This window comes from Kogia breviceps, chromosome 2, assembly GCF_026419965.1.
Source record: "Kogia breviceps isolate mKogBre1 chromosome 2, mKogBre1 haplotype 1, whole genome shotgun sequence".
Classification (NCBI taxonomy): Eukaryota; Metazoa; Chordata; class Mammalia; order Artiodactyla; family Physeteridae; genus Kogia; species Kogia breviceps.
Window position 1 is genome coordinate 47,372,760 of NC_081311.1, and position 25,077 is coordinate 47,397,836.

At 48.9% G+C, this 25,077-nt stretch overlaps 1 protein-coding gene across 2 annotated transcripts in view; it reads left to right on the plus strand.

The window, feature by feature from the left end:
• The first annotated feature begins 1,735 nt into the window (after positions 1-1,735).
• The window catches only part of DRGX (dorsal root ganglia homeobox), a 35,682-nt gene continuing 12,340 nt past the window's right edge, over positions 1,736-25,077 (plus strand). The window contains exons 1-6 of one of the 2 annotated variants that reach the window (XM_059052939.2): positions 1,736-1,959; positions 2,378-2,493; positions 6,948-7,045; positions 7,914-8,015; positions 13,718-13,896; positions 13,981-14,093. In XM_059052939.2, coding sequence (XP_058908922.1) covers positions 2,460-2,493; positions 6,948-7,045; positions 7,914-8,015; positions 13,718-13,896; positions 13,981-14,093 — 526 coding nt within the window. In that variant the 5' untranslated portion in view covers positions 1,736-1,959; positions 2,378-2,459. Of the gene's footprint in view, positions 2,161-2,377; positions 2,494-6,947; positions 7,046-7,913; positions 8,016-13,717; positions 13,897-13,980; positions 14,094-25,077 lie in introns of both variants that reach the window. The other variant, XM_067027462.1, reaches the window with a different exon arrangement.

Consider the following 25,077-nt stretch of genomic DNA (forward strand, 5'->3'; position numbering starts at 1 on the left):
TCTTGGAGCATCTTGGCCGGGCCCGCCCGGATGTCTTCCTCACCCCGCTTCACAGGCACTAGACTCCAGAGCGCGCGGGGCTCTTGCAGGAGCGGGGATGCCGCCTAGGGAAGGTGGGAGTTTGAGGGGGCTTTTGGCAAACCCAAGCGGGCAAGGGGAGACTCGGGCTCTTGAAAAGAGATCCAGAGAGCAAGGGTGCTCTGAGGGAGACAGGGAGAGAGAGCGCGCCGAGCTTCCTGGCCTGGGTTGAAATAGGGTCGGTTCTCAGGGCTCCATCCCTTTCTGGATGAAGTGGAAATGGCCCGCCGGCCCTGCCTGTTACCGCGCCCGCCGCCCAGACCCGCATGCGTGCTCCCCGCCGGCGGGTCACCTGGACTCGCGGAGTCGGTGGCCCTGGCGGAGCTGGAACAGCGGGCTCTCTGCGCTCTGAACCCAGCCGGCGTTTCCAGCGGTTTCTTCCGCGTGACTGGGTCGACTTTCCGCGCCTGGGCGGGTTGAGCCCAGGAGGGGCCGCTGAAGTGCACCGGCCCCGACTTGCCTCTGCAGGAGCCGTGCTGCATCTTCCTCCTGGCGGTTTTCGGAGGGGCGTCCACGGGCCGGTCAGGGTCCCAGTAATCTGCCCTCCAGCTCCATGCGCCTCGCTCGGGGTGGGTGTCCAGGTGTGGCCCCACCAGGCCTTTTGTTTCCAACTCACTGTATCTTTAAGATCACGGCTGGATCCCGGGCGGTGCAGGGACCCGACCCACCTCCTCTACAGGGCTCCTGAACGCAGCATTAGAATGTTTATAAAATATTCAATTTATACAGTCTGTCCAAGAAGCCATCGTCCCAAAATAAAATCAGCAGTCTAGACGGAACACAGACACCAGAACTTATCAACAGTTGTCTGACTTGCATCTTCTGATGCATCTTGAGTGGGTCATAATACCAACTTTATTTTCAGTGGTGCATAAATTAATTACACGCATTTAATAACCAAAATATCATTATATTCCCCCTTTAATATCATAAAGGCTTTCCGCCAGGGAAGCACTTAATAGTGCAGGGGGCCGTAACGGGCTATTATCCTGGTGTAATGCTATTACAGAACCAATTATGTGCCATTAGACTTGCTTTTTTTGCAGTTTATGTGATTTGATCCAATCCCGCGCCCCTGACTTGAAAATTTCAGCCCGGTACTTTAGAGTTTAATTTTCACCCGGGCAGAGGGAAGGGCGGTCTCTCCGCTGAGCCTCTGCCTCGGATGCATTTTAAAAGTAATTGCGAAGGGTCCCACTGCATATCATTTGCATGGAGAAGCGAACATAAATTCCGGGACCCCTTGCTGAGAACAAAATCAAACTTTCCTTTTGTATGGTCTCTTGGAAAGGGAAGCCGTGTGCAAAGAGTCCCCCCAAAACCCATCCGGTGGAGACAATTATCAGCGCTTTGTCAGTTTGCAGCAGAGGAGTCACCAGGCCTGACAAGGGGAGCTTAAAACCAAGCTCTCCCCGAGAAAGAAGGTTTGAGTCAGAGGGAACTTGGGGGTGGGGGTGGGGTGGAGTGTTCAGAAAATAATGCTTTTTGGCGGATGGTGGTAGTGGTGATTGTTTCAACCTTCTTTTAAAAGAAAAGAGGAAAAACATTCCTGATGTTTGCTGAGAAATGACGGATTTTTTTTTTTTTTTTTTTTTACACCACGTGGGCCATTTGTAAGGCCCAGTAGACCTATCCAAGTTACTCGCTGTAGACAGCGCTGGAAATAATCAGATTAAGGCCAATTACGCGTGAGATTATAAAGGCGAGTGCTGAGCGGCGGCGCGCGCTGTAGACAGATAGCAAGACATCTGGCCACTTCCCGAGTCACTTTTCTGGTCCTGCGGGCGCCAGCCGCGCGGAGCCCCGCCCGTATCCAGTCGAGCCGGGCGAGCGGACAAGAGGCGGTCACGCTCCGGCCTTCCTCGCCCGCCGCCCGCCGAGGTACGCGCGGCTCCCGACCCACACACCGAGCCCTGCGCGCCTGGCCTTGGGACTCGGCTGCCTTCCTGGCGGGAGCTGCCTTTTGCGCAGATGGCCTGGCGCGCTCGCCGGACTCGGCTGCGTTGGCCTGGGTGCAGGGATTGTGGCGGGGACCCCTGAGAGCCGGGAACAAGACTGCGTGGGCTTGGTGTTGGGGCCAAGGTGAGGGGGACGTCTGTCCTGGTGGTGGACCCGAACGGAAGGGCTGTCCCACAGGGTCTCCGGCTTGCGACGGCGCTGCCACCTCCCCTCCAGTCCCCAGAGTGGGCTGAAGGCTTTGGGAGGGGGTTTTTCATGAAAGGAGCGCCCGGGGCGCTCCAGGGCCGGGCGGGAGCGAAGGCAGAGGGAGACTGAGGCTCTGTCGCTCTTTGCTTTGCAGCCAGGCCAGATCTACGCGTGTCTTGTCGGTCCCGCAGTCACCCTCCCGAGTCCTGGCCGTCAGGTCGATCCGGCCGTCGGCGATGTTTTATTTCCACTGTCCGCCACAGCTAGAGGGTGAGTAAGCGCCGAGCCAGGAGCTGCTCCAAAAGGCCGGCGCCGGCCAGAAAGGGCCATAGCAGCAGCTGGGGCTGGTTGGTGGTTGGGTCTCGGCTCAGCGAGGGGCGCAGCCGCCGGAGGTGAGTAGAGGCGCCCTTGGCCCTCTCCCCACATCCGGCCCCAGCCTTCCACCCCGTCGCCACCTGTCTCCTACCTCCCCCCACCCCGACCGGGCCTGGGGGGGTTGGCCCCCGGGCTATGAGCGCTTCGAGGACCGGTGGATCCTCCCAGCACAGATGCTGGTGTCACGCCTCTAATCCGGGCTCCCCTGCCCAGGGGGCCACATCAATCTTTCACGGTGTTTTGCAAACATCCCGATAAGCGGAGGTGGACTAGGTGACCCGAATGGTCCTGGGCCGATGTGAGCAGGAACCCCCGCTGCCAGGCTGTTCTCACTCCCTGCCCAAGGCCATCTTGCTCTGCCAGGCCAATGCGGCCCTGCTCACCACTGCCAGAAAGTGCCCTGGCATGGCTGCTCCTCTGGGACTCTGGATTTCTGACCTCAGATGCTAACCACTTCCCACTCCCAGGGCCAGCCCATGCCCAGGGTTTGGGTCTTTGAGGGTCTCCAGTTCTTAGAAGAAATTTAGCTTCAGGATCCTTGGTATGGTCTCTGCACTGGGTTGTTAGGCGAGGTTAGCTTGGTGAGAAGGAAATAGCTTGGATTTCTGGTCTTCGGGGTTCCCCAGGTGTGGGCCCTCCACACAAGAAGGGGATTTCTATGTAACAGGCAAATGCAAAGCCACACACTCTGGCCCTTTAACAGCGCTTTCCTCAGACCAGTAGCCTCAGCCATGGGCTACTAGGATTTATATAACTGGGAGCGGTACCAGGACTTGGCTTTGTCAATCTACTCCTTTGGCGGGGGTGGGCAGTGAGTGAATTTTGGAAGGGAAGAAATCGAGAAAGGCACGGGGCAGGGCAAAAAGTGGTGAGACACTGGGGGACCTGAAACATCAGAGCATGCTCCTTCACCCAGCCCTGGTTACCTCGAGCAGTAGCTGGCCTCAGCTGGCCAGAGTACACAGGGATTTCAGAAAGTTTGTTTTGTTTTTCCCAGGAAAGCTTCTAAGACTTCCGTAGGATTTTCTAAAGGAGGCTAATAAGCACCAGGGTTCAAGCCCTGCCAGCCCGATCAGCATTCCTAAGAAGGGAAGGCCAGACACTTGGCTTCATTTCACCTCCTTTTACTTCCAATGACCCATGCGATGGGCTTTATAGAGGTCTGAGAGGTTCATCCCCTGACACCTAGGACTGCAGGGAGATCCTCTGCTTGTGCAGTGGACACACCTTTTCTGCATCTCTGAACCTCAGGTTTGGACTGATTGATACTCAGCAGCCCACCCTTGCAGTTAAAGTGGGAAGGTTGAGGTTTGGGCATTTAGCAGATGGTGGGCTGCCTGGGTGACTGAAGTCGAAAGCCCTGTCTGTGGGGTGGGTTGCAGAAGTCACCTGGGGAGAGCCCTGGCCAGCCTGTCATGGCCCCAGCACACTGAGCTGCTTGCTGCCCTCAGCTCAGCTTAGCTCACCTTTCCTTCCCACACCTGGGGCATCTCCCACCTCAATGCTTATTCTGATTGCTGTGACCAGAAGAAAAGGAGATGGGTCTTTAAGAACTTTTTTATTCCCCTGCAGATGTGTTTCAAAGACAGTTTTACAGAAACGGGTGTTTTATTTTAGTTTAGTATTGCTGCAGGTGAGGTGACCTGCTGCCGATGGAAAGGCTGAGGACAGACCCTTGGAATCTGACTTCTCATGATTGCCTATCAGCTTTTTAATTGTAATTTTTTATTAATCTAGAGAGGCATATTGGGGAAAGCAAAGCATGGCTCATAATCTCACTTCTCAGATAATTTTGCTGATATTAAATTAAAAAGTATTACATCTACCTGCTTAGGAAATTCAAATAGAACAGAAACTTATACACTGAAAAGGGAAATCCTCCTTCTCTACCTCTTTTTCTAAAGATACTCCCTATTGTTGGTTTCTTGTGATTCCTTCAAGAAAAACATGCTATCACCTGCGTTTACCCTCATTTATGTATTTTTCCTTTATATGTTATGCCTTATTTGTGCTGAGATCATACTGCCACATCATTCAGGACTTTCCTTTTTTTCACTTCATAATACAGATTTTGGCTATTTTTCCATGTCTATGTATGCAGACCTACTGGCTTCTTTTATTATTTTTAAAATAAATTTATTTACTTATTTGTTTTTATTTTTGTCTGTGTTGGATCTTCGTTGCTGTGCGCGGGCTTTCTCTAGTTGCGGCGAGTGGGGACTACTCTTCGTTGTGGTGCTCGAGCTTCTCCTTGTGGTGGCTTCTCTTGTTGTGGAGCCTGGCGCAGGGGCTCAGTAGTTGTGACACGTGGGCTTAGTTGCTCCACGGCATGTGGGATCTTCCCAGGCCAGGGATCGAACCCGTGTACCCTGCTCTGGCAGGCAGATTCTTGACCACTGCGCCACCAGGGAAGCCTGACTGGCTTCTTTTAAATAGCTGTGTAGTATTCCATTATATATTGTTCAGAAAGTGCCTACAATTGTGCACTTTGGTTGTTTCCATTTTTTTTTTTCTGTTACCATGTTACCAGGAACAATATTCTTGCTCCATTTTGGCACACTTTTAAAGTATATTCATAGACTACGTACCTGTATGTGCACTTAAAGTTTTTGATGGATATTGTCAAATTATCCTCTAATAAGGCTGCACAGATTCATGCTCCTACAAATGGTGAATAGTGTGTACAATTCATTATGCTTTTAACTGTACTGGGTATAATTGTGCAGCTTATTTTTTTGGCAAAATGTTTTGTTTAATTATTGCAAGAGTTAACATTTTCATAACATTATCAACCATTCTATTTATTTTTAAGTAAGAAGCCTGTTCTCATAATTTCCTCTTTTCTATTAGGTTGTCAATCGTTGTTCTTATTAATTTGATGAACTGTCAGCTTTTTTTAGGATCCAGTTTGACATGCAGCGTTTTACTTAAAGATATTATATGTACACTTTGTGAAACAATTTGGGACAAGCAGGTAGAAATTTGTGAGGCTGATTGTGATTTGAGAGCCTCAGAGATTGCATTTCATCCTCACCAGTCAAGTGCTTTGTTTTAAAAGGAAACTGTTTGGTTTCCCACAAAATAATGGAAATAAGACCGCTTTGAGGCTGTCCCTTTGAAGTTCCCAATGAGCTGGAGAGAAATATTTGTAACTAGGATTTTGAGGAAGAAAGCAATTTGGATGGGATGGTGGAGGGAGAAGTCTTCACCAGAGAGTGGAGGTCTTGTGACAAAGGATGTGCACTGGGGAGTTGAATAATAAGTAGGAGGGACTCCCTTTAGTAGATAGAATTTTTAAAAGCCGAAGGACCTTGCTTCTTTGGGACTGAGGTCCTTCGGAGGGATGATGCCTGGGCAATGTCTCTTGCCAGCTCCTAATGGCGAACATGCAATGATTCTGAGACCAGAGCCCATGGCAGGTACAGCGTTCACTGGCTAATGGGAACTTGCTCATTTGTTTTCCTAAGAAGCCAAGTAAATGGTGGACTGTCAAGTAAAAGGTGCACATTTGGAAAATGATCTGAATGCACATTTGGGGCCAAACTCTGTTGTGGCTTAATTTGAGCTTTGGAGGCTGGCAGGGAGACTGTGGAAAGGATGCCTTTCTTTTCACAGAAGTGGGAATAGTGGGTCTTTTATGAGCCTGGCCAGAGGCTCCTGTTTAAGTCTGCTTGGAATTCAGGACAGTTGCTATTGGTGCAGATTTCTTGTTAATTGACGTCTATATAACAGATCCACTAGAGTGCTGATGAGGTGTGACCAACAGTATTAATATTCATTTATAAACTTCTTACCTTCTCGTGTCCTGAAGTTCTAGGAGAAAAGTGCTGGGAAAAGCTCTTGGTGATTTCTTTCCTCCCCTATCCCCAGCCTTTGATTCTTATTGTTGTAGAAACAAGGGAAAGTAAAATAACAAATGAGCAAAAGGGAAACATAGAGTCTTTTACTAAAGGATCAGAGTTAAAAGGGATGAGCTGAAGGCACATTGGATAGAGGTGCAGGCAGCTGGGAGCTAGAGGGCCGATGAAGGCTGCATCTCAAGTTAGTGACCCTTCCTGGCTCAGAGTCTAGAATTTCAGAAGTGGACTTGGCTGTCTAGGGGAGTAAGCTCTCCGCTCATCCTATGAAATAGGCATAGTTAGGCCTAAAGTCAGAGGTTACTGGGAGAGAGAGAAAGCATGAGAGAGTGAAAAAGAGGGAGCCTTAATAACAGGAGCAGAGAAAGATGCTTTAGGACAGACAGGGCTCCGTCTGAGTGGGATGGGTCACTGAGTGAATGTGCATGGCAGGGGCTCAGTATGAAGACTGGGGGGCTCTGTGCTCCGGCTGATGCAGTTTGCTCCCTGCAGGCACTGCACCCTTTGGCAACCACTCTACAGGAGATTTCGATGATGGGTTTCTGCGGAGAAAACAGCGCCGGAACCGGACCACATTCACTCTTCAGCAGGTAATGATGTTCCCCTTCTGAGAGCCATCTACTTCCTGCCTCCAAAATAATCAGAGTTTGAGCAGCTCTTCTTTGTCTTTTAAAATAAAGCCAAATGATCATGTTTACTGGATCTTTCTGTTTTCTTGAACAATTTATGTGTCAAGGAACCTGTCTGGGGAGAGGGCAGAGGACTGTGACGTTATGATCCCAGATAGTCAGTGAAGAGGCAATGATGACGGCATCCTTTTGTCTCAAGTTGATAGTTTGGGGAACATTTCCACATCAGCAATACAGCAACATCATTTCAACTTCGAAATAACCTTCTGAGGAAGGCAGGTCAGGTGTTCTCATCCCCAGTAGATAAATGAGAAAACCGGGGCTCAAGAGGTTGACTGATTTGTAGAAGGTATTGTAGTCCATAAGTGGAAGGCCTACAACTGGAACCTTGATATTGTGTTTCCAGAGCCGGGGCTCCTTCCCTTAGATCCGTTTGACTCCCAGAGCACACTGGAGCAGAAACCCTAGGCGGTTTCTGTGGGATTGACCCAGTGAGGGTTTCTGCAAGTTGATTCTGTTCTTCCAAGCTCTATAATGAAAGCTGCGTGGGTTGCACTTTAAATGTAAATGCATTCAGATGTTTGTGCCTCTCTTAATTCTACCTCTTGGGGTAGCACTGATGTTGTTATTGAGTCTTAGCTCCCAAGTCTTCGCGGTTGAAATTTTAATTCTGTGGGATCTTTTCAAGGAGCATTTTTCTCCCTCTTCTTCCCCTACTTGATCTGTGAAACTACTTCCTCACCACACATAGCAACTTTGAAATATGCATCTGCTTCCTCTCACCTAGCCACATCCTCTCACCAGTAAATATTTTTTTTCCTTTTACCAGCTGGAAGCTCTGGAAGCAGTTTTTGCCCAAACTCACTACCCTGATGTCTTCACCAGAGAAGAGCTAGCCATGAAAATCAACCTCACAGAAGCCAGAGTGCAGGTAAACCTTCTTTTTAATTATTTAACTCTCTAATATTAAAACTGGCAAACTTTTTTTTTTTTTTTTTGACATCATGACTGCAGAGTGCACATTTGGCCAAAGAAAGCAAATGAAGACTATCTGTCATTTTCATGATGCACTTTAATAACATCAACATAATGTGGAATATTAGATTAGGTTGATTAATCGGTCATTCATAATTAACTAGTGATAATGTTCTACACTAATTTGTCCGCGTCTCTAAGGTACTAAATTACATCAATGCACATCCATTTCCTTGCTTTGGAAAAAAAAAAAAAAAAAAAGAGCTGAGATGCTATTCTCAAAGCAGCTCTGACCGCTCTGGGGTAAGGCCGGTCAATTGCAGAGAACTGTGTTTTCATGTGGGAACAGAGTAGGATCTGCTTTCCAGAAATTGCATCATGTCCAACTTTTCCCCAGCACACGGACTCTTTCAGTGAAGTGGTCCGAAGAACACGGGCAATTTAAAAATCTTTAAATGGCAGCAGCAAAAGGGCTGCCACAGAGCCGAGCGTGGCCCGTGGTGACTGTCTCTAAGCAGGATTTCTTTTTAGAAGCTACACGGTGATTACGTTTAAGTGCACAAACCCATCGAGCCCAGCAGATGTGCCCGAACGCAGGAGGAACAGATTCGCAGCAGCGCCTCTCCGGGCGAGCTATTCTTTGAGCACAATTATATATTCATTTTATTTATAGGGTTTCCTCCATGCTGTTTCTGTTCTTTTTTATGTAGGGGCTTGGGGTTAAGACTATGCAAAGATCTAATTGTAGGAAATATAATAGTTTGCTTTCGGTTCCCCTGGGTCATGTTAGTATCTCTTAAAAACCTATGGCTGAAGAGAGATAATGGAATTCTGAACAGTAAATTGGGGGTTGTAAACAAATTATTTCCCCTATAATCAGATTATGTGATCCTGATTATTAAATCTGAACATGAATCATTGGTCATATGCGGGCAAATTAAACTGATTATTATTTGGAAATGAAAATCTCCTTTGGCCAGGATGCCGTTTATCCTTTCTTTTTTTAATGCCAGCTTGCCAATAGCTGCCTAAAGACTGAACTGCAAATTGAGATAAATGGCACAATTATTGAGCATTCAGAAGTGGAAGATCATAACTTCTCCCTGAAAGGTGCAAGGGTGAGATAGGGGTGGTGACAATTAAAGCTGGGAATTGTTGTCGGGCTATTGTTGGCTATTATGCAAACAGACAATGGCTGTGAAGCATTTGTTTAGTGAGACTCCATGTGGGGACACGGCTTTGGTGGCGGGAAGGGAGATGTGTTTACATTTATACCCCTTGCTCATTCAAATATGATTAATGTTCTATAAAGCAGGGTCTTAATCGAAGCTGATGTTGTCAAACAATAACTAAATAGGGAAATAAACGACTCCATCATGCTCTTTCCTCAGAAGCAGGCGAACTGTCAGTGCAAAGTCATTAAAATATGATAATGAAAAATAGCTCAATTAAATGTTGTTATAGCTGTGACCTTCATTCAATTAAGATGCCAGAAAGTGTCTGCATTTTGCTTTGCATTTAACTGCCCTAAATTTAGAATATAGATAAAATCATTATTCAGTGGTTGCTGATATGTGCAATTAAAAACCAACTAGATTAAAAAGAAAGAAAGAAACCCAGTTAAAGGAGAATGAAAATTCGGAGGTGGGGTGAGCCTGGAGACGGAGGTTCTCTCCTGGGCCAGTCTGCTGACAGGTAAGGAGGAGAGGATGCCCAGGGGAATAGGAGGGAGGTCTAGACAAGCCCTTTATTTTTTTATTTTTTTTTTTAACATCTTTATTGGAGTATAATTGCTTTACAATGGTGTGTTAGTTTCAGTTTTACAACAAAGTGAATCAGTTATACATATACATATGTTCCCATATCTCTTCCCTCTTGCTTCTCCCTCCCTCCCACCCTCCCCATCCCACCCCTCTAGGTGGTCACAAACCACCTAGCTGATCTCCTTGTGCTATGCGGCTGCTTCCCACTAGCTATCTATTTTACGTTTGGTAGTGTATATACGTCCATGCCACGCTCTCACTTCGTCGTCACAGCTTACCCTTCCCCCTCCCCACATCCTCAAGTCCATACTCTAGTAGGTTTGTGTTTTATTCCCGTCCTACCCCTAGTCTCTTCATGACATTTGTTTTTCTTAGATTCCATATATATGTGTTAGCATATGGTATTTGTTTTTCTCCTTCTGACTTACTTCACTCTGTATGACAGACTCCATATCCATCCATCTCACTACAAATAACTCAGTTTCGTTTCTTTTTTTGGCTGAGTCATATTCCATTGTATATATGTGCCACATCTTCTTTATCCATTCATCTGTTGATGGACACTTAGGTTGCTTCCATGTCCTGGCTATAGTAAATAGAGCTGCAATGAACATTTTGGTACATGACTCTTTTTGAATTATGGTTTTCTCAGGGTATATGCCCAGTAGTGGGATTGCTGGGTCGTATGGTAGTTCTATTTGTAGTTTTTTAAGGAACCTCCATATTGTTCTCCATAGTGGCTGTATCAATTTACATTCCCACCAACAGTGCAAGAGGGTTCCCTTTTCTCCACACCCTCTCCAGCATTTATTGTTTCTAGATTTTTTGATGATGGCCATTCTGACTGGTGTGAGATGATATCTCATTGTAGTTTTGATTTGCATTTCTCTAATGATTAATGATGTTGAGCATTCTTTCATGTGTTTGTTGGCAATCTGTATATCTTCTTTGGAGAAATGTCTAGTTAGGTCTTCTGCCCATTTTTGGATTGGGTTGTTTGTTTTTTTGTTATTGAGCTGCATGAGTTGCTTATAAATTTTGGAGATTAATCCTTTGTCAGTTGCTTCATTTGCAACTATTTTCTCCCATTCTGAGGGTTGTCTTTTGGTCTTGTTTATGGTATCCTTTGCTGTGCAAAAGCTTTTAAGTTTCATTAGGTCCCATTTGTTTATGTTTGTTTTTATTTCCATTTCTCTAGGACATGTGTCAAAAAGGATTTTGCTGTGATTTATGTCATAGAGTGTTCTGCCTATGTTTTCCTCTAAGAGTTTTATAGTATCTGGCCTTACATTTATGTCTTTAACCCATTTTGAGTTTATTTTTGTGTATGGTGTTAGGGAGTGTTCTAATTTCATACTTTTACATGTACCTGTCCAGTTTTCCCAGCACTACTTATTGAAGAGGCTATCTTTTCTCCACTGTATATTCTTTTTTCTTTAACATCTTTATTGGAGTATAACTGTTTTACAATGGTGTCTTAGTTTCTGCTTTACAACAAAGTGAATCAGTTATACATATACATATGTTCCCATATCTCTTCCCTCCTGCATCTCCCTCCCTCCCACCCTCCCTATCCACTGTATATTCTTGCCTCCTGTATCAAAGATAAGGTGACCATATGTGCGTGGGTTTATCTCTGAGCTTTCTATCCTGTTCCATTGATCTATATTTCTGTTTTTGTTCCAATACCATACCGTCTTGATTACTGTAGCTTTGTAGTATAGTCTGAAGTCAGGGAGCCTGATTCCTCCAGCTCCATTTTTCGTTCTCAAGATTGCTTTGACTATTCGGGGTCTTTTGTGTTTCCATACAAATTGTGAAATTTTTTGTTCTAGTTCTGTAAAAAATGCCCGTGGTAGTTTGATAGGGATTGCATTGAATCTGTAGACTGCTTTGGGTAGTAGAGCCACTTTCACAATGTTGATTCTTCCAATCCAAGAACATGATATATCTCTCCACGATGAACATAGATGCAAAAATCCTCAACCAAATACTAGCAAACAGAATCCAACAGCACATTAAAAGGATCATACACCATGATCAAGTGGGGTTTATTCCAGGAGTGCAAGGATTCTTCAATATACACAAATCAATCAACATGATACACCATATCAACAAACTGAAGGAGAAAAACCATATGATCATCTCAATAGATGCAGAGAAAGCTTTTGACAAAATTCAACACCCATTTATGATAAAAACCCTGCAGAAAGTAGGCATAAAGGGAGCTTTCCTCAACATAATAAAGACCATATATGACAAACCCACAGCCAACATCATCCTCAATTGTGAAAAACTAAAACCATTTCTACTAAGATCAGGAACAAGACAAGGTTGCCCACTCTCACCACTCTTATTCAACATAGTTTTGGACGTTCTAGACACAGCCATCAGAGAAGAAAAAGAAATAAAAGGAATTCAAATAGGAAAAGAAGAAGTAAAGCTGTCACTGTTTGCAGATGACATGATACTATACATAGAGAATCCTAAAGATGCTACCAGAAAACTACTGGAGCTAATCAATGAATTTGGTAAAGTAGCAGGATACAAAATGAATGCACAGAAATCTCTGGCATTCTTATACACTAATGATGAAAAATCTGAGAGTGAAATTAAGAAAACACTCCCATTTACCAATGCAGCAAAAAGAATAAAATATCTAGGAATAAACCTACCTAAGGAGACTAAAGACCTGTATGCAACAAATTATAAGACACTGATGAAAGAAATCTTTTTTTTTTTTTTTTTTTTTTTTTTTAAAGCCAGGAATTATCTTCCAGGAGAGAGGGGGAAGAGGTTTAGCTGCAAGGAGTAAAGAACAGCAGGATTTCACTGACCTCTGGGAACACCTTGGGCCCAGGCTGCCTGCCTCCCCTGAGGCTGTCCTGTAAATGCAATCTTGGTTTCTAAGGCTTAAAGAATTCCACACCCGCCTCTAAGAAGGCACTCAGAGCAGGTGAATCACAAGCCGCCTCCTAACCTGAGGATGGTAGAGATAATAACACTAGCTAATGTTCACCGAGTGATTGATTGCTGTGTGTCAGGCACTGTGCTTAGTATTTTGCTTGCATCTCCATTAAATTTTCTAACAATGCTTGGGGGTGGCTGTTATTATTACTCTCAAACAATTTGGATCATGGTACCCAGCCAAGCCACTGGGCTTCAAATTATGGATCTGCCACTTAGCACTTGGATGACCTCAGGCAAGTTAATTAAACTGTCTGTGCTTAGTTTTCTCATCTGTAAAGTGGGGGTAGTAGAACTACCTGCCTTAAAGGATTGCAGTGGATTCTAAACCAGATTCACTGGGGTCCAGAATTCTCAACCAGGACTGACTCCAGAGTCAGTGTTTCTAGTGGATGCACTAGGCTGATGGTCATGAACTTACCGTGATGTGTCAGTGTTAAATCACATGTATGAGGCCAGACACACTCCAGCCAAACCTGCTGGATGAGAGAATGAGTATTTTTTGATGAGGGAAACCCCAGGGCAGTGTTTTACAAACTGCTTTGATGATGAATCCCCCACCTCCCCGTAGGAAACACATTTCACATCAAATAAGTGTACTTGCATACACTGAGAATTTCCACAAGATAGTACTTTTACCCTTACTGTGGGCAGTGTATTTGGATACTTTCTGTGATTTCACACTCATTAAAAAATGCCTGTCATACCTTCAACTCTGATTTTCTCACCCACCCATGAGTCTGAAGCTGCAATTTGGAAGGCACTGCTTTGCTAGATCTTTAGAGAGAGGAGGCTGTGCTCCCACACACCTTCTTCAGGGGAGCCGTGAGCCGGGGGCATGGGGACCAGGCACTGGGTTTAGGTTCTGGTTGCCTCCTCTGTCTGATTTTCTGCCTCTGTTGGGTGTGTGCTTCCTTTGGGGACTCAGGTTTGGTTCCAGAACCGAAGAGCCAAATGGAGGAAAACGGAGAGAGGGGCCTCGGACCAGGAGCCAGGAGCCAAGGAGCCCATGGCAGAGGTGACGCCACCGCCTGTGAGAAATATCAACTCCCCGCCCCCTGGGGACCAGGCCCGGAGCAAGAAGGAGGTCCTGGAGGCCCAGCAGAGGTGAGGCTGGCTGAACCCAGGGCCTGGAGGGCTGGCGGGCACCCAGGATTGGGAACTCAGTGTGTCATTTTCCTTCACTGCCAGCCTGGGGCGAACTGTCGGTCCCACAGGGCCTTTCTTCCCCTCTTGCTTGCCGGGGACCCTCCTGAATACGGCCACGTACGCCCAGGCCCTGTCACACGTTGCTTCCCTGAAAGGTGAGTTTGGGCTCTGCTGCCTGTTGGTGCGGGGCGGGGGCTCTGCCTGCCTGCACCACCTCCAAGGGAGTCATGGCGATGGTTTGCCTCTTCTGTTTTCTTGAGCGGGCCCATCCTTGCCCCTGGGGCTGGTGTGGCTCCTTTTCTCCTTCTGTCAATCACAGCCAGGGTCATGAACAGCATCTGTTTCCACACATGCTGTCTTGTTTGCTTTCTACATGGCCTGAGAACGTAGGTGAATGTCATCTCACTCTACCAGCTGCGGAATTGGTTGAGAGATGGCTGTTTCAGAAGGGGCCACTGCATGTTCACAGACTGCTGCCTTCTGTTGGTACCAGTTTTAGGTGCTAGTTTGCAGCTCGTGGATGAGGCCTGTGATGGACCGTTGTCCCAGCTCGTGAGGACCCTCCCCATACGTGCAGCCTCCCCACCTGCCTTCCCTGGGGCCTCCTGATGTCAGGGGTTAAGATTTGTGGTTTTCTAAGATTTGCTGTCTTCTCAAAGGCTGTGGTTGTCTGAAGGATGGAAACCATTTGGGGCATTTTTGTCAGCCCCAGAGAGAAGGACTCTGCTGGGGCTGTCCTTTGGGGGTTTCTGGGTCAACCCTACTGGATGAATGGGTCCATCCAGTGTCTTTCAATTCCTGGCCCCAAACTCACTCTTCCTGTGAGGAGACCAAGCAGCCGTGCTGGCCGGGAGCAGGGCTGGGCCCCAAAGTTCGTCTGGGACAGTGAGTGTTAGTGTTGGGGTTTGTCTGTCACAGTGGGTCTGGGAGATGGGGGTGCAGATGCGGGCTGTACACCTTTCCCCATAAAAGGCAGTGGAGAGACCCCCCTAGGATGTTTCCTGTGTGCTCTGTTTTAGGATCTGGTGTCTCCTGCCCTCGAGAGGGTCCCCCTCCTGCAGGTTGGTCTCGCACGTGCGTGTGCACACGGGCACGCGCGTGCACACACACACACGCACATGCACAAGCGCACTGGCAGTCTGCATTGCAAATGTAGTTTCTGGAGCCTGAAAGAAGGCATGATGGAGCCTCTCTGGGGAATCTCCAAAGGGAGAGAAGGGTGTTCTACGCCCAGGGAACAACACGTGCAGAGTGCCAGGATCAGGGAGAAGAACCAGGCTTGTCTGGAGAATGGCTGGTATGTTGGGTGCCCACAGGAGAGTGCCCAGAGATAAGGTGGAGGGGCCAGAGCTTGCAGGCCTTGGATACCGCACTCCTGCATTTGGATTTTCCACTGTAGGAGGTGGGACCCTGGGGCCTGGAGCCACTTCTGAGTGGTCCAGGCAGCTGGGCAAGTCGCCGTGCTCAGATGGCCGGCATGGGTTGATGAGGTTCAGCTCCATCCAGCTCTGGACCCCGTGCCCTCCTAGTGCTTCCTTCAGCTCCAGGGTCTGTGTGCTCCAGGGGCCAAGTAGAGCCCCCTGCCACAGAGTGGCCTTGGGACATATTCACAGACACTATAGGCTGAGAGGGCACTGTGAAGATGGAGTCTCAGTTGGAAGGGGCTTCCAGAAGGAGATTACCAATGGGACTTGTGTGTCATTCAAGGAGCTGCTCTGATGTTCTCTGCTTGCCCCACTCCAGCCTCACGAGTTGAAGGTGAATCCCACGTCTCTTCGCTGGGGCAGCTGGGAGGGGTCTGGGGCAAAGCCCAGGCCTTGGTGGAGGCCTGAGGTGGCTGAACGAGTGGAGAGAGGGCCAGGCTGCTGGCAGGGAGGGTGGGAGTGCCTGTCTGCCACTGAGAGGCTGAAGGCACTGATAAGAGGGAGACAGAGGACAGAGCCGAAGGAAGCAGGGCTGGTGGGAGGGGCAGGTGAATCTGTCATTCTCCTCTTCTTCCTTTACTTGTATGTACTCCCCCAAGCCCAGCACTTCCCTTGGGGCCTGACCTGTGCTTGCTTCGCTGGAAACAGACTTTCCTATGATGGAGGGATGGGGCGTTGGGGTGTCAGAATTCGGCAGAAGTGATGGAAGTCACAGTGTGCTCACCAAACCAGGGCACATCTTTGTGCCTTGTGGTGGCACTTGCTCGGGAAGCTTGCACGTCCACACTGGAAGGTCTTCCTGGCTACGATCAGGGACACGAGGTGTGCTGGGGCAGGTGACACACTCTGATAGTTCCAGAGCCAGGCAGGCGATGAGCGAAGCGAGTATGTGTAGGCTTTGTCTTTGCTCCCCCAGATACAGATGAGCTCTTGCTCACTGGGGACACGCAGCTGTCTTGGTCTATACGTCATTCTCCCACTTGTGAGAAAGGGGTGGGGAAAAGGCGCATTTCTCTACGTCAGAAGCAGTTGTGCGAGGAGCACGCTAGGGGCTCCCTGAGATTCGGCAGAGGTGGGCTGGGCTGCATCTGCCCACTCAAGGGTCTGCTCACATCAGCCGATGGTGGCCAAGCGGGTCTGTGGACCCAACATTGCCAGAACTATTGAAATTTCAGGAGAGGCTGGAAATCTGGATTTTTATTTGAAATAGTCCCATCTTTTAAATGTGACCTCCAAGTCTTTGGGCCAAATGGATGCATCATTGGTCAGACCAGCCTGCGGACTGCCTTTCTGTGGGGGGCGCTTCTCCTCCACCCCTCCCATCTCTGCTTTCTGTGTTCTTCTCCCTGCATTCGTAACTCCTCCTCAGGCCTGCCCCCAGCAAAGTTCCCCTCCTGTAGCTCATCCTGACCCCTTTACCCACCAAGGCCCTTGCTATCTGGCCCCTCTGAGCAGCTGGCTTTTTAGTCTCCGGCAAGCTAAGTGGTGCTGGAAAGGGAGGGAAATGAGTGATTATTGAAAACATTTACTGTCCTCTGCCCGGTGGTCTCACATGTGGTCCCGTTTAATTCTCACGGTAGAGGAGCGTAGTAAACGATGTAACAGCAGGTCAGTGGAGCTGGGATGGCTCTGCGATAACAGCTGGCATTGGTTGGGGTATCTTTGCATTCTAAGAGTGCCTGACCGTGTGAGGTGGCAGCACAGCCCCGCTCCAGTCCAGGTGGGCTCGGCTGTCCTTGGAGATGTGCTTGGGGGACCTGCCTCTGCCTCAGAACCTGGGGTAACAAGCGTGTACCTGAAAGTCAGGTATGGGATGCCCCGGGATTCAACTCTCGATTGTTTTCTGGAACATTTGTTAAGTGGTTTGAGGCCTCCATCTTCCAGACTCTTGCAGCCTACGTCTTCTTCTCCGAGGGTTCCCCAGCTACAGAGGTTAAGTGCATGGCCCAGTTCAGGCCCAAGAGAGGAGCAATCCCAATTTTCTAGGCCTGGCTCAGTGTCCGGACCTCTGGGCTGTGACCTGGCCTCCCTTTCCTGAGCTCACCCCCAGAGGTGGCTGGGTGGCCAGGTGCCGGCAGAGGTGGTGGCCTGAGCTCTGCTTCCAGGGGCCTCTGGCCAACAAGGGGGCCCCCTCAGCAAGCTGCGAGGAGCTTCATGTACGTGTGTGCTAGAAGGCACACACCTGGGCTTCCATGCCAATCCCTCTTTTTACAAACGAGAAACTGAGGTTCCCGGAGGGAAAGCCACTTGCTCACAGGTCACTCATATCAGCGAGGTCTCCCCTTTGAGATCTAGGCTGATCTCCACAGGATGCTCTTTCCTCCAGGCATGATTTATTCATTCATTCCTCTGGGTGGGCACCTGTTGGTACAGGCTTTTGACCCCCACCCTGCTTCTGCCTGGCAAGTGAGGACAGCTGGCGGTCCACTGGGCATGAACCCTGGCGGAAGAATCTGGACTCACCCAGAGACCAGAATCTTTGTGAGCTGAGCAGCGCAGCCCCTTCCAGCCCAGAGATCCCGACCCACTTCTCCAGGCCTGAGGCAACTTGCAAATCATCCCCAAGAAAGAATCAAAGTGAATTTCAGCTTCTGGACTCAAACCACTGTTCAGGTTTCCTTCCCCAGGCTTTGTGGTCCTAGTGGGATCATATGGCCCTGGACTAAAGACAGCAGGTGTCCTGGAGAGGCCACCACTCTTCTGGCCCTGCCCCGGACAGCACTCTCTGTGTCGATCCCGAGACTCCAGACCTGAGACTCTCCAGACCAGGGCTTGAGGATCCAAGCCAAGGCTGAGTTGTGCTACACCAGCACCTGGCCTGGGTGTGAGGGGAATCCGGGGTCCCAGTACCCCGGCAGGATCAGTTCTCCCTGGGGGCACATGGAACACCCCAGCGAGCGGTTCCAGAGCTAACTGCCTGCAGAGCATCCTATAGAGTTACAAGTCGAAGGACTCTGAGTTGGGGGTCCTGGTCTTTCGGTTCTAGGTGTTGTTGTGACAGATGTGAAGTCTCTTCCGGGGAAACATTGAGAGAGCCTCCAGGTGTGTTTGTAGGGGAGCCTGGGGGTTGTTGAGGTACAGTTTGCTGAATTCCTTTAAGTACCGGTCCTTGAAGTCCTTAGGTCCTTTAAGTAGTTGTTGAATTCACTTCCCTGGAAACACTTTGGCTTTGAATGTGCTCTGAAAACAAGGGCGTTCTTGGAATATTGGCTATCAGCTCCTGGAGCAGGTGGCACTGGGGGGAGGAAAAGGGCAAGCAGGGGCAGATCGGGGTGCTGGATATAGAGGGAATGTGCTGAGGGGGGCGATGCCCAAGAAACTGGACTCCCAGAGCACAGAGCTGTGGGGTGTCGTCAAGCCCTGCCTCCAATGTGAACGGCCGGGTGGGCTGGACGCTGGCAGCTCCATGACTGTGGTCCAGAACATGCTGGAGGATCTAGACTCTGCTTTTTTATTTTTAGATTGTGGGGGAAGTGGCCCAGAAAAGGTGAAGAGGAACAGGTCGCTCAGCCGCTTTGTTGAGCTTTAGCACCCAGACTGAGAAGTCAGTAGCAGATTATGGTTTTCTTAGGAAATTAGAGGCCCTAATTTTCATTCCCTGGAGACACCTGTTGAAGGCAGGGGCCTGGGGTTCGGAAGCAGCTCGAGAGCTAGGGAAACCAAGATGAGGCTGGAAATGTCCCCTGGCTTTGGAAAATCTGCACAGCTCAGAACTGCCACAGCGCACACTGAGATGGCTTGGCAGTTCTGCCTCAGGGCAAGGGGTGAGGGCAGAGACCTTCCAGAGCTTCGCCCTCTGCCACATCCTGTGCTGGGGGACTGTGCTCTGCTGCCAGGTCCCCAGGCTTGGGCAGGTGGCTGAGATGCAGCTCTGGGGCTGGATCCCTGGGGACACCTACCTATTCAGCAGGTTCAGTGTTGGGGCGTGTGGATGGGGGTGTTCACAGAGGGATGGGTCTGGCTAGGTCAGCAAGGCTGCTCACGCAATCGGGAGCCTGGAAAGGGTGGGAGGTGGGGCCGGTGCCCTTGAAGGACAGGAGGTTATGGCCCCTTCGGGGTGGCTGGGTAAGCAGAGTGTCTATATGTAGAGGTGTGGCAGGCTTGCCTCCATGCTCTGCTGGACAGGGAGATGTGGATGGGTATTGGGCTGTGCCCATCAGAGGGGGCCAGAAAACTGCCCACCAGCGACAGAACCAGGTAACTGAAAACCAGGCACTTGTGGAAGTTTCCTCCTTTAATTATCCTTTAATTATCAAGCAGTCAGCTAGCACAGCAGTGTTGAGCAAGGGCTCTGGATGTCCTGCCTGGTGTGAATTCTCATTCTTCCATTCTCTGGCCATGTAAGTCTTGAGTTAAGTACTGGGAATCTCTACCTCTGCTTCTTCATCTGTAAATTGGGGATCTTGACCATCACAGGACTGGATTTATAGGACCAAATGGGGAGAGTGTGAGTTGGACCAGTGGGAGGTGTGAGTCAACACCGTTATTATTTTTTATTTTATTTTTTTGTGGTACGCGGGCCTCTCACTGCTGTGGCCTCTCCCGTTGCGGAGCACAGGCTCTGGACGCGCAGGCTCAGTGGCCATGGCTCACGGGCCCAGCCGCCCCGCGGCATGCGGGATCCTCCCGGACCAGGGCACAAACCCGCGTCCCCTGCATCGGCAGGCGGACCCTCAACCACTGCACCACCAGGGAAGCCCAACACCGTTATTATTAATCAGATTCCTCCATTTTCATTTTCAAGTCACTGGGTGCCACTCATCTTTAAAAGACCAACTGAAATGTCTTTTCTCCCAGACCTCTCCCATTTTTCTGAACTGTATCGCTGCTGACATTCACCTTTGCCTTGTAACCTCTCGTTGTTCTGATTTTTGGCTGTGATAGGAGCTCCTTCCCGTCCCTGGTAGGATTTGCTGGTCAGGGCATCCATTCCCTCCCTGGGGCTTCATGCAGCCAGTGATGTGCTTTGTACCCTGGGGTGGTCAGAGAGGGCCCATCCTGGCCAGGCATGCAGTCAGTGTGTTTCCTGATTGAGTGTTCCACGGAAACTTAAAAATAAAAAGGCAGCGGGACCCTACCCCATGAAGTCAGGGTTTGCATAACAATAATGGGTGTCCAGAGAAAAAGCCTTTGCAACACAAAGAGCTTTCCTGCACTGTCTTAATGGCCAGACTCCTGTTCACAATTCATTAATGCAGAGGAGGTTATTAATGGCCGAGGGAAGCGCTTGGGTTTGTTCCGGGGAAGTGCTGGCCACAGAGCGGGCCACAGTCAGCGGAGGCCTTCTCCCTGGTGCACTTGGCCCGGCTGCCTCTAACCTGTCATTCGGAGAGCTGGGTGTGAGGTGGAAATTCATTACGGCTGCCAGGGGAGAGCTTTCATAACTCAGTCCGCGCTCAGGCCGGGGAGTCACAGCCACTCTCCCCGGCTGGGCGGGGCATCACGGCTGACCTTCCATAGGCTCCTGGCGAGGCCAGATGGCTCCTGTGGTCCCACACGCGGCCCGGGCGGGGAGGAGTCTGGAGGCAGACAGACCTGGTCCCACCTCCGTAGCTGAGCTCCATCCATCCAGGCCTCGGAAGCCGTGAGGACTGACGGAGATGTCCTGACTCGCAGTGGGTGGTCAGTCAATGCTAGCAATCAGAGTAGCAGTCCTGGGCCTGCAATCATGTGTGTGAGGACGAGCAGGCAGGCGAGGGGCAGGGTGTCCAGTGCTGGGAAAGGGTCTGGCCGTGTCCTTCTTGAGAGCAGGGCCCCTTAGTTACCCAAGAATGTGCCCTCCTTGCTTCACGTTGGCGTTGGCCCTTGGGCTTCCAGGCCAGGGTAAAGTGTCCAGAGTCTGAGACTGGAAGGGCTTTACTGACCAATGAATATCTGCCCACCAGGGCTAAACTCAGAGCCGGAGGCAGCCTCTTCCTCCTTCAAGTCCCCTGAAAACATTTTCCCCCTAATTCTCTTAATCACTTTTTCCTGTGCTGTGATTAAAGAAAAAAAAATCACAATCTTAATAAACAATTGAAATTGTTTTATTATGAAATATGTTAATCAAAAACTCAGAAAACATGCGTCTAGAACTTAATGAATGATTTTAAGCACCCATGTGCTACCCCTCCTTTGGAACTATGCCTGCACCCCAGAAGCCCCCGAATCTCTGTGCCCCTTTCTACTAATGTCACTTTTCTTCCCCCTAAAGGAAACCACTACACTGACTTTTACGGTAATGCAGCTTTGCCGACCACCTGCGTAGGCATTCAGAAACGCTACTGTCTAGTCTGAACTTTTCTGAACTGTACATGTGTATACATATAAATGGAATCATACAGGTTGTATTTTTCGTGCCTGGCTACTTTGACTCGGCGTTATGTTTGGGAGATTTAACCATGTAATTAGTTTTAGCTGTCAATTCTTATTGATATTCTGTGTACATGCTCAGATCATCTGCAGATAAAGATGGTTTGCCTCTCCCTTTCCAATCCTTATACAGTCATCCTCGGGTATCTGTGGGGGATTGGTTCCAGGACGACCTCCCAGACCCCCCATACCCAAACCCACCCATCCTGAGTCCCTTATATAAAATGTTGTAGTATAATGAATGCAGTTGGCCCTCCATATCTGTGGGTTTCATATCCCTGGATTCAACCAACTGGAGGATCGATTTCAATTGGTTGGTTGAATCTGGGGATGCGAAACCTGCGGATACAGAAGGGCAGACTATAGTTTTTATTTCTCTTTTTTTTTGTCTGGCTGTGCTGGCCATAACCTCTAGTACAGTATTGAATAGAGGTGGTGATGATAGGCATCCTTGCCTTGTTCTCTTTTTTTTTTTCAATAACAGATTTATTGAAATACAATTCACATACCATACCATTCATCCATTAAAATGTACAACTCAGTGATTTTTAGTATAGTCAAGAGTTGGGAAACCATCACTACAATCGACCTCAGAAAATTTTCATCACCCCAGACCTGTTAGCAGTCAGTCCCCATTTCCCCCAACCCTCCCTGCCCCAGGTTACCACTAATATTTCTGTCTCTGTAGATTGTGGACATTCTGCTGTTGCCATTGTGGCTATCTCATTGAATGGAATCCTACAATATCTGGTCTTTGTGACTGATCCTTGGCTTATGGCCTTATTCTTGATCTCAGAGGGAAGCTCTCACAGTTTCACAATAGTGTTTGTTGTCTGCCTTTTTATTTTTAAGATACCCTTTATCAAGTAAAGATATTTTTCTCTTGCCCTAGTTTTCCGAGAGTTGTATTTTATTTTTATTTTTTTTATTTTTTTTAATTTTTATTTATTTTTATTTATTTATTTATTTTTTTTGCGGTATGCGGGCCTCTCACTGTTGTGGCCTCTCACGTTGTGGAGCACAGGTTCCGGACGTGCAGGCTCAGCGGCCATGGCTCACGGGCCCAGCCGCTCTGTGGCATGTGGGATCTTCCCAGACGGGGGCATGAACCCGTGTCCCCTGCATCGGCAGGCGGACTCTCAACCACTGCACCACCAGGGAAGCCCCGAGAGTTGTATTTTAATTATTATTTTAAAAAGTCATGAATATAAGTGGATGTTGAATTTCATTGAATACTTTTTCTGCTACTGTTGAGACAATCACATGATTTTTCTTTCTCAATATATTAATACAGTAAACTACACTGATTGATTGTTTAATGTTAAACCAACTGGGCATTTCTGGAATAAACCCAAATTAGATGTGACATGTTATCCTTTCTATATATAGCTGGATTGGCTGCTATTTTGTTTAGGGTTTGTTCATCTTTGATCATGAAGAAATTGGCTCATTTCTTATAATCTCCATTCCAGGCTTCAGGATTGTTTTACTTTACCCCCCAACTTAGTATAATAAAAGCAGCAGCAGAACTGCCCAGCTGTTTTATTATCTCTCCTGATTCCAAGGACTGGCTGGGCTCAGCCGGGCAGTTCTGCTGCTGCTTTTGCCTGGGGCGTCTCACGAGGTTGCAGTCAGATGGCAGCTGGGGCTGATACATACAAGATGGCATCACTTCTGTGCCTGGTGCCTTGGCAGGGATGCTGGGATGCTGGGGGCACTCTCTCTCTCTCTCTCTCTCTCTCCCCATGGTGGGAGTTGGATGGCGGTTGGATCCTGAGAATGTAAAGGCAGAAGATGCCAGGTCTTGTTAAGACTTACACTTAGAACAGGCACAGTGTCACTTCTGCTGTATTCTATTGATTAAAGCTGCTCACAGAGCCAGCCCAGACTTAGGTGGAGGGAACTGCGCACCGGTGTGAATACTGGGAGGGTGGTTCATTGAAGGGCCTCTGTAGCAATGACTCTATAGGTATTGAGGATACTCTGGCCTCGTGACATGAGTTGGGATGTTTATTTTTGAACCCACCCAACTTCCCAATCCTGACTATAAGCACTTTAAGAGCACTGGCCTTATCTGACTCACCTCTAGATCTTTCCAAGCCACTTACCTCTGCCCCTTACACAGGGTCTGGTCTGGTGCTGAGTAAAAGGTAGTGATGTTTGGGGAAAGAAGGAAAGAAAGTCCTGCTGTTCTGGCCCTGGGAGACCCGCCTCACTTAGAAGACCCCAGTCTACTGGCCTTGGCCCTGTACTGCGGGACACTTGCTGGGCCCCAGAAACTGCTGGAGCCTTCTGTTCTTCATTCAGTACCCACTGAGCACCCTACTTTGTCAGTCCCTGAATGGGAGGCTGAGCATCCTTTGATGAATTAGATACAACCCTACCCTAAGGGGCTCAAGGCTGGGCATGGGCTTGGAGAGAGATACACTTGTGACACTGTCACGTGCCCTCATAGAGGCCAACAAGGGCATGCAAGGTGTGGGGGAAGCCCAGAGGAGGGAGGAACTCTTTCTCTGTAGGAATGAGGAAGGTTTTCCAGAGGAAATGCTTGAGTTGGGCTTGAAGGAGCTGTAGGAGCTGACCAGTGGGTGTGGGCACTCCAGGCATCTGACAGAAGAGCATGAGCAAAGGCCCTGAGGCTGGCTGGTTGAGGAAAGGACAAAGTGTGAGGTTGGATGGAGCCACGGTTCTTGGAGAGGACAGTGTGGCCTCAAGATGAGCTCAGGCTCTGGAGTCAGACCAGCCATGGCCCTTCACTGCCTCCTTCTCTTTATAAGGCCAACTTAGGGGAGACCTCAGTCTCCTCATCTGTAAAATGAGGGTCATCATGGCCATACCCAATATTGCCTGTGGTCTGTAGGGTGTGTATCTGTGCCTGACACATCCAAGTGCCCGGTAGGCGCTGGTGATTGTTGTTAGGGTTATGAGGATGAGGCCAAGAGATCACTTGGGATCTGATTAGGGTTTGGGTTTGGATTTCTGGGGCAGAGGATCTCACTTCCTGCAGGCGTTCACTCCTCAATGGGAGAGGCTCTCAGCCTGAGGTCCACAGTGTGTGCAGCTTTAGGAAAGCAGCACAGCCTTGCAGGGGCTCCTGGCTTGTTTCTGAAGGTGCAGGTGTTTGGGGAGCAGGGCACCTGAGGGCCAGGACATGGTCTGTCCTCATAGGGGAGGTGGTTTGGTCAACCATGGCCTCTCGGCTTCCTAGCCGATGTCAGGAAAGGAGGGGTGGAGAACCCCAGCATTTAACATTTGGAAGGAATCTCCTTGATGAGTATGTTACCACCACTTCTCCAGGATACAGTGGGGGAAACTGAGGCTCAGAGAGGGGCTAGGACTGCCCCAGGTCACACAGTGCCTCTGC